The 12,682-nt window shown below is 37.0% G+C and overlaps 1 protein-coding gene across 1 annotated transcript; it reads left to right on the forward strand.

The window, feature by feature from the left end:
* The first annotated feature begins 2,584 nt into the window (after window positions 1-2,584).
* On the forward strand, window positions 2,585-6,768 carry LOC128228056 (uncharacterized). The gene is made up of 7 exons (XM_052939102.1): window positions 2,585-2,672; window positions 3,485-3,787; window positions 3,899-4,187; window positions 4,392-4,639; window positions 4,897-4,992; window positions 6,084-6,241; window positions 6,397-6,768. The coding sequence occupies exons 1-7, from the start codon at window positions 2,633-2,635 to the stop codon at window positions 6,709-6,711; spliced, it is 1,449 nt and encodes a 482-aa protein (XP_052795062.1). The 5' UTR covers window positions 2,585-2,632; the 3' UTR covers window positions 6,712-6,768.
* Window positions 6,769-12,682: the final 5,914 nt, after the last annotated feature.

Genomic DNA, 12,682 nt, shown 5'->3' on the forward strand with positions numbered 1-12,682 from the left:
TTTATGGAAAATATTAATTACTGATAACAAGATTGTAACCGTATTTTTAATAGCTGAAAATGCAAAAAGTATTAAATGATTGGTGAATGCTTAAACTGAAATGTCACTTTAATTACCCTTACCTAAACTAGAAGGTATCTTATTTGTAATCGTCGTCATCATCACGTTGTGAATGTTCCATACCACTTGAAATACTCGCATGTTCTGCGATTTCCCAGCAACTTTCAATTACACCCTTGTGTTTCTTTCTAGTCTTTTAAGGACTATTTCCCACAATACTTTCCACCAGAGATATAAATGGAATTTCATTTTTTTTTTCGATCTATACACACCACAAAACGAACTTCACAGCGACACAAGCGAACATTTGACGCTAACGTTTTAAACAATTTCCCGAAAACTTCTAACCACTAGTTACATTTTTTTTTATCTAAAACCGTTAATTTCTAAATAAATGCGTATGACAAAATCAAAGGCATTTTCTTGATATGCATTCAAAAAAATATCTTTGCAAAAATGCTACAAAAGCAAAGACGTTAATTTTGTAATTGTGTTAGGTTTTCAAATGTCGGGGCCACTATTTGTATTAACCAACACTTACCTGTACTAAATTGTTGTACGTGTAATTAGTACCAGAAGATATGAATACTTTACACATTAAACCGCCTTTTAGAATAAAGATAACTTTTACGGCTTTAATTTTATGGACACAGCGGTAACATCTAATTTAATGATAATACTATAAGTGAATTTATTTTACAACCTGTGTACATGAATACTACAGATAATGAGGCGATCGCAATACTCAACTGGTCGCTATTTTTGTTATTTTCTTTATTAAAGAAGGTATAGATAGACATATGAGGGCCTTCTCGTATCATACTGACCCACCGGTCAGGCCACATGTATTGGACGGACTGAACTCGAAGGCTGCGGTATGCTGATTTTGGGACCGGGTCACTATAATGTTATGTGGTTTTCGGGCCATGCCTACGAACAGTCTCAAGTCCAAGGCTAAACTCAGTAACAGAAAAGTAATTAATTGTTTTATAAAAGCAATATGTGTTTAATTGTAGACTCTCGAAAGGAGATACAAGTTTGCAAATTTCGGCATCAAATCTCAACTAGGAAGAAGGTTACAATAAAATGAAGATTTGCAGTTTTGCCATTTGAGTCTGAACTAAGAATTGATAACGTTCTGCATAATTTATTCATAATTTAGAAGACAGCTGTTTTGACACTTATATATTTGAAACGGAACAAAACTTACAATAATAATTAAAATAATGAGGTCGGCATATACTAAAGTTACAATTTAAGTTCTGAATACAAAACAACGAAATATCAAACATTAACTTTGATATACTTTGCTATACAGAACAAACAAAATCACCAGCACCATTTGTCTGAAATGTTCCAACTTGTACTTAACAGAGTTCATTAACATTTTCACTCTCAGGCCTGAATGCCAGATTTGTCTTCACAATTATCATTTTGAGCTTTTATATTATAGTCTTATATAGATATGTACATAATATTTTAGCGGAGCTGTCCTATATTAATGGTAAGGGGAGAACCAGACATTTAGTAAAACCTTATCTCTCGCAAAATAAGTATTTCGCAAGTTTAATTAAAGGACCAATCCGCGAAGTTAGCAAATATACCTTAATATATGTTGGCTGATTTCTGTGTTTTCAACATCGAAGGGCAAGAAAGCGAGGATACGGAAATATAAAAACCCGTCCTGCAACACATATCTAAAAATATGGTAGCCGATTACTGTGTTTTCAAAATCGAAAGGTAGAAAAGCAAAGATACGAAAATATAAAAACCTGTCACGCGTTGCAGGGCGGAATAATATCATATCATACGAAAACCCGCCGGACTGATTGCGAAAAGGCATCAAAGGGGCGAACACACAAACACAGTTATGTGGCGGCATTTTCATCCTATAGATTGCATTTTTTTCGCCTGGCGTCGTGGTGTGTTTGCCATTTCGGGTGTTGGGGCGATAACTTGAACATAAAAAAGACGCCACTCGTGACTAGCTACGCGTCACGTCAATATGCATCACGTCGGTACATTCAATGAAAAAATAGAAAACAATTCATACGATCACAAGGACTTATACGCAACGTAAGTTGAAAAGCTTTACTAACGCTGTTTAAAATCGTAAACTACAAAGACATTTAAGCATATATCAACATTTGTTGAAGGGGTCAACCGTCAGTATCTTAGTTTTAACACCCGTAATGAATTGCCTCGAATTATTTCGTCATAAAAAGTACAGTTTACAAAAGCGTGAGCAAATTCCTTCCATTTAGTCACACTTTAAACAAAATAATTGAACTCAATGCTTTGGCTTCAATGTGCGGACATCTTTATTAAATACCCTTGTAAGGTCCCAAAATGCAGTATACATTGCTGCTATTCAATTAGAAGTCAATAACACTGTGCAATAAACCAAAAGTATCGTTTGTATAGTTTGTGCTTTCTTCCGTAGTATCTCTCAAACAGAAAATAATCCAAACGCAATGACAGAATGTCCCTTTAATACAATAGATTTACATAAACATTCTATAAACGATCTGTGTGCGTTTAATATTCTGATTGTTAAACAACTTCGCAGGCAATGAACATGTTTCAATTTGATACAATTCGGATTAAACTTGGTAAGAACTAACACATTGATGGGAAGGAATTAGTGTAGTTACAATGCATTTTAATTCATATCACTAATTTATAACTTGTATGTGCCTATACGCCCTTGGGGCCGGATGTTTGATTGTAAGGTATTGTGTTTTCAACTTAGTAGTTTATAAACCATGGCACTAAAATTACTATTCACCTGCTTTCTTACCTACCTGCGCTCTCTGCAATCTGCTGCCTGTCTGACATAATTGTACATTTACGTAACATTCTAGCTGCATTTCTGTTTGAGATATGCAATATATTTCACCGTGTAAACACCAAACGAACTACTTTACAAGTACCTTTGCCATGAGTGAAATATGTACTTTGGGTGTTCAAAGGGTGATATGTATTGGTATCTTGTACTGAAACAAAATAATAATATTTCTATTTCATGCTTAAAGTTTAACACAAACAAAAGTAACTTATATCATACTATTTTGCATAAAAATTCGTTCCCGCAAAACTTATCGTTTCCATCCGTGAAGTATGGTTCAATATATTTATGAAACCCATTGTATTTAAAAATTGCTTTATGAAACCAACTATTATTTATCAAATATTGTTCATGACATTGGTGTGAGGGCTCTGCTGTATTTTAATGTTCATATTCCATCCTAATCCGAGCTTTTTCATACAACAATCTTGAACAGGAGAAATTTAAAGAATTCTGATAGTTTTATGCAAGGAGCCTTCATAATGATTCCCGTGAAACTTTACAACTGTTACATATCATAAGTTTAAAGTAAAGCCAACGTCAAAATGCGTGTCATTGATTGGTATACAATTACAGGTCTGCTGTTGTTACTTGTGAACTTGTTAGTCGCCGCGCAAGCATTTATCACCAACAACAATGACGAGTACCAAGTATGGCTGACAACAGGCGACGGCTCAAAAAAGCTTCATCGAGAAGCGCCCTGTCCTCGGACGTCTAACGGTCACGGGTACAGCGTCTGGGTAGATCGAAATAAGCGTCGGCAATCCATGGAAGGCTTTGGCGCCGCCTTGACTAACGCGGCCGCCTATGTTATCTATCACAGTCCTAATCGACATGCAATTATGGGGGATCTTTTTGGAAACAGCTTGGATGACCTTGGTAGGCCTTTGGTGCATTTCGAATTATTGTTATTCATAGGAATTTATTTGTCGTAGTATTCAGTTCCATTAAGTTCAGCCATGTTAAGTTCAAATACTTATATCATTACAGGAGTTAGCTTTTTGCGACTTGTGATGGGGGCGTCAGATTTCCAAGGGGTCAATCCATACACTTACGACGACCTGACAAACAACCATGACACCGACTTTGATTTGAATCACTTCAGCATAGACAATGATCGCGCGTTTGTTTTACCCATTGTAAAAGAGGCAAAATCTATCAATCCCAATCTCCGTATTCTCGCTACGCCTTGGACAGCACCCGCATGGATGAAAACCTCCCACAATATCTTTGGTGGTGATTTGAACGGCGACGGGCGATACCTTGAAGCATATGCTAAGTAATATATTAATGTGCAAGTATAAAGCGTCATTTTCATCTGTTTCATGTACTTCAAAAAATGTTTTATCTTGAAAAAATATATATTATGTCCGTGTCATGTTACACGAACAACAAACCCATTTCGTTTCTAAAAATCATAACAAAATCAGCATAATGAACGTTTTCAGTCTTTATCAAAGTTGTCTATATTTTCGTTTTATAGGTATTTCGTCAGATTTATCCAAGCGTACCAAGCTGAGGGTATACACATCGACTACCTCAGTCTTCAGAACGAACCCCTTCTCTCTAGAAATGATTACCCAACTATGGTTATCAACATTGACCTCATGAAGATTTTCATAAGGGATCACGTAGGACCCCAGTTTCGGCAAAACAATATCAATACAAAGCTGATAGTTTATGATCATAACTGGTCGGGAAGTTGGTACCCGGAACTGCTTCTTAGCGATAGTAAGAACAATTTCAATAATTCAATATGTATGCGTGGTTCAATGTCTTGAACTCCTTCTGTAAACGTCGCCATTCAATGCAATTTGAACCGCGAACTTTACAGAAAGTAGTGCATTGAAATGAAAGAAAAAGGACAAAAATGATGCAGATGTATTTGTACATACATGTATAATCCTTAGGTTTCACAATTAGACATATTAACACAATGACAAAGAAATGCAATAAAATTAATTTTTTTTCTATTCGTATAACAAAAGGCAGTGTTAAGCAGTACATTTCCGGCGTGGGATGGCATGGCTATGACGGTAGGCATGATGTTCCTGGAGGCTTCCACAACAAACACCCAGACGTCGGTACGGCCTTCAAATTTAGTTTTTTTTTTTTTTGTTTTTTGTTTTAAATATAATCATAGTATGCAACATTGAAAGTTATAGCCTGCTTGGTATATTGATGGTCTTTGAAGATGATCGTGGCTCATTTTTGTCTGTTTGGCTTGTGTCTGTGGTTTCCATTATTTTGATTCTTCAAAACTAAACCCAAATTAGTTATCCTGCTACCAAAACGCAAAGTCATACCTGTAAGCAAGAAGTAAGTAAACTTAAGCCAAATTGCAATACATGTGAATTGCTTTTTCTTTATTAACCAATAACACTTTAAAACATATAAAGCAGTGCATATAAAAACGTCAATATATTCTGTGTTGTGTTTCGAAGGTTGAATGCCTTTTATAACAAACAAGCGTAGTATTATAATAAATATATGCAGGTGTTTAAAAAATGTGTTTATTTTGGTTAATGGTTGCAAAACGTTTCAATTAAGTGAAATAAAGAAATGACCTTTGAACTACGCGATTCTGCGTCCATAATTCATCAACTACTGGTGCAACTTCAACGTCCAACATCAAACTGTTCTTAAATTAATGTATGAACAAAGCTTATCTACCGGACAAAAGCAACCTTCCACTGAGGTTGCATGATACAACCTGAAACTATTCTAAAGCTAGTGTGTGGTAAATGGTTCCATACGACTGTTTACTGTGACTGAATTTGTCCTTAAACAACTGGTTAAGAACAACATGTTTCTCTGTCAAATAGTTATAATAATGGAGTATTTTTCAAAGTTCTCCATAGAAAATAGATTTTTCCTTTTGACCCACTGATGGCACACAGGGTTCATCGACAGGTCAAGAGCTTTCTACCAATTGAGTTCAATGCACCTAGGTTTATCCGGTCTCTTAAAATTGTGTTGACAAAGATTTAAAAACAAATCATTAAATCGTCCGACAGACAGACAAAACGGTTAAATAATCGACACACAGACATTTTCAAAAATGTATGCCCTATTTTTATCAGGGGTTTACAGAATCAGGCGATAACTAGAAGTCGTATAATGGAAATAACCACGTGAATGAGTAATCATGTTATAAAACATTTTAACATACCAGGAATGTATTTCACGGAGATATCGGGTGGAGGATGGGACACCAACTTTGCCAGCACTCTAACTTGGGATTCCAGAATCATTTTCATTGGCCAGACATTAAACTGGGCAAAGGCTGTTGACCTCTGGAATCTTGCGCTGGACGAAAACCACGGACCAAGAGTAAGCCATTTGTTCTGATTTATATAATTGTCTGTTAATGACACACAATTGTTAACACTATTTCTATTTCTGGCAGTTTCCTTCGGTACTTAGTTAATGAAATATTACTTGTCAAAGTTAAACCTAATTAAATACAATATAATGAATTTTGGTAGGTTGGAGTTGGCGGATGTAAGGATTGTCGGGGTGTTATCACAGTAAGCAACGGGGGATACACAAAGAACGTCGAGTATTACGCTATGGGTCATCTCAGCCGCTTCGTTCGCCCAGGGGCCGTACGACTTCAGACCAATACCTTTGGCTGGGATGAGTTGCAATCGGTCGCCTTCGTAAATACAGACGGTTCAACAGTGATCGTTGTGCAGAACCCCAGCACATCTAATTCAGCAAGTTTTTCGCTAGACTTGGATGCGAAGCATTACCAGTATAATAACCTCCCTCCACAGTCTGTAGCAACATTTGTAAAATAGAAATATATTTCATATGTTTTATATCTGTGAAAAAAATAAAACAAGTTACAAATGTTTCTTGCATGTTGAGAGTACTTTTGTCAGAAAACCCCGCATACTATAGATATTATCTCTACAATAAGAAAGGTTGTTAAATTTGGTTTAGATATTCTCAGTAAATTTAGAAAAGCAAACGTTTTAAAGAATTATTCACTGAACTTCTGAAGAACACCTAACGCTTTTTAAAATAAACAACTTTAAATTATGTAATCAGTCCTATATGTGGAATATCAGTAAACGAGGCAAAAAGCACAATTATGTCGGGAATATTTAAAACACATGATATGAAAACATATTTTATTTGGCCGAAAAAAGGCTGCATAATTATTTCACACATATGATACAGAACAATAGCAGCCAAATCACCCAAAACAAAAAACTCGGCCAAAAAAATAAATAATTAAATTGACAGAGCTACATGTCTAGCGGCCTGAATCAAAGATTCGTCAGAAAAACGTAAATAACGTAAATAGCAGTCCGACTTCCAGTTGCCAAATAATTGAACAAGTTCACCAGGAACTCCACACTTAAAGTAAAAAGAAGCACCTCCTCTTCTAAAAGAATGTAAGGTATACTCAGAGGATCCACACACCGAAGTGAGTTTCATGATGCGTTTAAAAGTTCTGTCAAGCTTGCTTGCGTCAAGCGGATCTAAAGAATGAGACTCTTCGACACAAAACAAAGGATCTAAAGAATTTGCCGGATTTAGATTACACATATTACTATAAGCGGCAACTGGACATAGCGGAGATTTGTCATTCTTATACATCGGTAAAACAACATTCTTGTCTCCAAATTGATTTGTCTTGGCGTATTTAAGGCTAACAAAAATACCAAAATCGGACAAGGTCACATCATTGCGACATAAATATTTAGTGCCATCAAAAGACATTTTTGTAGGGGGCACAATACTCGATTTTCTACACATCATATAAAAAGCAAATAAAAGAACACACCAAACTGTGGCGTAAAAAGGAATTTCTATATCAATAACGTCTCTGATTTTTAGCAATATACCAGGCGTAATCGGAGGTGCCTGATGCGGAGACTGAAACAAAAGCTTAGCTAGACCTCTAAAAGTCATCTGTAAAGAAATATTAGAAATATCGGGAAATACAAATCCCCTGAAAATGTGATATAAACGTACACCATTAATATAATTTTTGATAGATTATACAGACTTCATACTTCTACTTAAAAATTGAGCGTACAGGCACAATGTTTCTACAGATACAGGACAGTCTTTTTGGTCATAATATTCACAAAACAATAAAAAGGAACGAATTTGCGTTTTAAGATTTTTGTAAGTTCCAATAGCAAAAGCTGAATTCTGAGTAACGTAACTTAACTGACGACGGAGACAACCAAGGCCACTTGTATCTTCGTCAGCAACATCTGATAATGACAAAAAATACTATTAAAGAAACGTTTTGGGATTCACACGGAACAAAAAAACAAACAAATCAAATAACTAAATGCATAAAACTAGAAACGAGAAATGTATTAAGTCTATCAAATGTAATGTAGCTATATTTGACAAATACAAGATTTCAAATAGAAATAAGCAATACTGATAATGTAAACAAACTAAAATCAACAGTTGCCTCATACACCTGTACAAGTGAATAAAGTCTATAGATGCAATACACGCATCACCATCTATTCTCAAATATGAACAATGATTCATTCACGTTAATATCCGTTGTATTCAATGTGGAAGTTTCTTTAAGAAACTGAGCCTTATAGTGTGCATCAATGTGCCAACGGCTTAGTAGATCCGCGAGTCTGTTGTCCGCAGAAGTCAGGTGAATGGCACGAATCTCGAACTCGCGAGTACAAGCGAGGAAAGCCACCTCTCGCAAACATTGAAGTAACACTGGATCTTTGGTTTTACCAGAATTCAACACACAACACACTGCTTCATTATCACAAAAGATAGAAATCTTTCTACCCATCAATTTACTGGACCACAATTTTAACGCAACAACTATGCAGTACATTTCGAACTGGGCTATGTTAGAGCACATCTTTAACACGAATTTAGGGAACATGCTATGAAAATACTCTCCGCTCTCATGAAAGGCACCACATCCTGACAAACACGCATCACTTGCAAACACAACATCAGGATCAGACCAGTCTTCGGTTTTTATCATAGAAACACCATTGTATATTTCCATGAAATTTATCCACCACACTATATCCTTTCTGAATTCCGAATTTAATCTCACTTTATGAGTTTTCAAGTTGAGACCACGTAAAAGCATAAGTATGCGTGAAATAAACACACGACTAGGCTTAACACATTTACTGACGAATTGCAATTTCCCTAACAAAGATTGCAGTTGGCACTTGGAGGCTTATTTCAGATGCATCCAAACCGGAAGTAGGTTGCGGATCTCGTATAACCTTTCCTTGGTGATGCGAAGCTCCATGAGCTCAGAATCCAGCAGGATTCCAAGAAATACCATGATTGTCGAAGGGAAACATGCCTTCTTGATGTTCTCCTGGGCGCCGACGCGTTCCAATGTCTCGGACAAAACAGCAAATGACCGAGCGGCACGTTTAGGAGTATCAGCGCCACCGAAATCGTCCAGATAGTTGACCGTAGTGACTTGCTGTAACGTCAAGATGTAACGTATCATGTTGGTTACACGTTGGCAAATATACGCTGCCGAACGCAATCCAAAAGGTAATGCATAGTCAATATATATCTTATCACGCCAATGTACTGCTAGAAAATGAATATCTCCAGGGTCAACAAATATTTGCCTATATGCACGAGATAAGTCTGACTTGAACATAAGAGCACCGCGTCCGCAATCTAGCACAATGTTAACAATCGAATCCACAGTCGGGTACGTTAACGTAACCACTTCGCCGAGATAAAATTCTTTAAAAATTCCACTATTGACAGATGTCAAATCTGGCCAGCTTAAGTCCACAATAACTCTTCTAGAAAGTTCATCCTTCTCCACAGTGTTAAGAGGAGAAAAGCACAGATCACAGCACAATGGATTCTCCTTAATTGGTCCTATCATAGCCCCATGCTGCATTTCCGTGACAATATGTTTATCGACGTGATCAGAAAAACGAAACGCACCTTTATGATTGATAGGGTCAGAAACCGGTAGATCAGTTTTGCAATAGCCAATAGGGAATCCGTATTCAAGCAAATCACATACTTCATAATCGTCATACTCAAATAAAACTTCACGTAAATAAGCAATATTCCAACCAGTTTTTAAAGAAATCCTTGCACCTTTAAAATTTGGCACACCTGATTTGTACACTATGTCATGTATTTGCACAATCTTTAATGCCTTAGCATCACATGTGAACGACGTGACATCACACAAGGTAGAAGCCTCCGATTCAGGACAACGATCAACGGGATCAGAGACGTCAAAAGTCTTGGATACATTGTTTTCAACTGCTGAGTTTTCCATGATATTTACTACAGCCGACTTCTTAAAACGATGAAAAAAGTTCGGCTCGGGGTCCGGCGACGAACTAGAGACCTCAGAATGGTAAACATCAGACGCTAGCAAATGATTAATAGACGAATCAGACGAAAATGCACTGGAAAACTCAGACGTAAGACACAAGTTATCTAGTCAGTCCTGCTTGTGCGGACAGCAACTGGAACATTCCGGGTGTTCCCGCAGTTCACGATCCTTCATGTAGCAAATAGCACACACATGTTTTACCGTTCGTAAATCCGACCCAATACGAGCTGCGTGAGGTAAAGATTTCTTGCACTCACCCTTCTGATACAAGGAGCAGAACCATGATCGCTTTCCCGACGATCCAAGTGACAAACCAGACTGACCGGAAGCGCGCGTCGCGGGAACGGCAGGTCCCCGGTCAAGTAGCAGATTCAGGCTTTCAATGTCTGCAAAACTATCCTGCCATGTACGATTGCCTCTTTCAATGTCCAGCAATATTTCTTGATGAATGTTTAAAATGCACTTCCATTGATAAACATGTGCAAAGCACATCATAGATCGTAAATGTGTAATCCTGCGGTCTATTTCATCCAAAGAAATCCTCGAGCCTTCATGAAATAAATGGATTAAAATTGAACAATACCCCGCAATAAATTGAGTCATGGATAAGTCATTGTACTCGATCTCGGACTGTTTACATAACTGGCTAGGTACAAATGCATGAGGCCACAATTGGGGTCGTTTAACTTGTATATCAGTACATTTCGAAGATTTTCCTGATTTAATTTTCTTTGGTTTGACATTACCTTCCACACTGTTCAAAACTTCAAGCGGCATTTTTGAATCCACCTTGCGGTTGAGCGATTCTGAAGCACGCAGCAGCGGAATATTTTCTGCAACCCTATGTCCAAACATGGGTCGGGGTGGGGAGATGGGGTCACGTGTATCTGAAATTTCCAACGCTGAAAGTTGACCTTTTAGTTCTTCAATGTCACGCCTTAATCGCCTGGCCTCAGAAGATTTACGACGATCCTCAACCAAACGTTGGAGGGTAGCCCTTTCTTCCTTCAGAGATTCAATGTCCTGCGGAATAGGCTTCTGTCTGGGGCTCAACAATTCCAAGTCCCTTTTTAAAATATCCTCCTCACGTTCCAACTCCAAAATTTGTTAGTCCAGCGACGAGTGCCTCTTCGAACGCGAAGTTTTCGGCCGAGCTCCCGAATCCGCCATGGAATATCAGTAAACGAGGCAAAAAGCACAATGATGTTACGCAAGAAATCATGTTTTGTCTGTGGCATGGATATCGCAGATTGTGTCATATATGCATTTGCAAAACAACAACAATGTCAAAGGTCACAAAGTGATGGAATTAAAACAATTACAATAAAAACATCTTTGCAAATTAAACATATTTAAGCGTATCACAGACGGGAGATTAGCATTTTCAAACAGAAGGCACAATATTGTAACTGCCGCTAATTGGTCGTAATATTTTGGGGTTATTGAAATGTCGCAACATTTGAGAATAAAATAGCGATAGAAGCAATACAGTTACCATATGTTTAAACAAACAAATATTTATTAAAGGTTATAACAATATTGTTTTAATTAAACTGTATTAAGAGATTCATGGAGAAAACATAGACGACACAATTATTTCAAGGTAACCCATCCATAATTATTAGTATTTGAAATGCCTATATACTGACATGTAAATGTATAAATATACACATTATTTATTTCATAACCAAGGAAAGTAAAACAACCAGTGAAACACGCTATTCAAGTTTTCTACCATAGCCCCATTTTTCGGAGACGGCACAATAAAAAATAATGGAAGAGTCGCGGTCTTGATAATTGCATTAAAAAAACGTCAATGTGTTTGAAATGTCCATCTGATAAATAAATACATAACAGGAACACTTTAATATATGTCAAGATGATGGACGCATAGTCATAAGTGAAATATTTTAATTTTTGGTCCTTCAAATCAATTTTAAATAGTTTAAGACCCTAAAGACAGGATAATTTATGGAAATATATCTTCACAGATTAAAAACAAACATGCCACTTCCGTCTAAAAGATAGTGCAAGCACAATTTTGATGCGTGCGAATGGCAAGTTCAAAGAAGGGTTGGTGACAATAGATTCAATTGAAAATTTTCGACAATCGCGCGATTGGAACATCGTGCGTATGCGAATGGAATTATAAAATATTGGCCTCGTCCTGATCAAACACGTGTAACAACTAGCAATCAGGACCCTACCACCAATACAATTGCTTCCTGGCGGCCATATGAATATTCATAAATTAAGGCTCTGTGCTTAACTTTAAAGAACATGTACTGAACAGTTTTTCGACTTGTCTATATAAAACAGCTAGTTGTTCTTGATGGCCCGAGAGGCCAAATATGCCGGCCGCGATGTATTGTAGAACACGTGTTTCATAAAAAGAACTACGATTCCGGCAATAACACTTCAAG

The sequence above is a fragment of the Mya arenaria genome, chromosome 3 (assembly GCF_026914265.1).
Source record: "Mya arenaria isolate MELC-2E11 chromosome 3, ASM2691426v1".
NCBI classification, from domain to species: Eukaryota; Metazoa; Mollusca; class Bivalvia; order Myida; family Myidae; genus Mya; species Mya arenaria.

Bases quoted from the DNA above. Each gene is read 5' to 3' on its own strand.
- LOC128228056 (XM_052939102.1), top strand. From the start codon at position 2,633: ATGAACATGTTTCAATTTGATACAATTCGGATTAAACTTG. The intron at 3,788-3,898 runs GTAGGCCTTTGG...ATATCATTACAG, and splicing joins AAACAGCTTGGATGACCTTG to GAGTTAGCTTTTTGCGACTT. The intron at 6,242-6,396 runs GTAAGCCATTTG...GAATTTTGGTAG, and splicing joins ACGAAAACCACGGACCAAGA to GTTGGAGTTGGCGGATGTAA.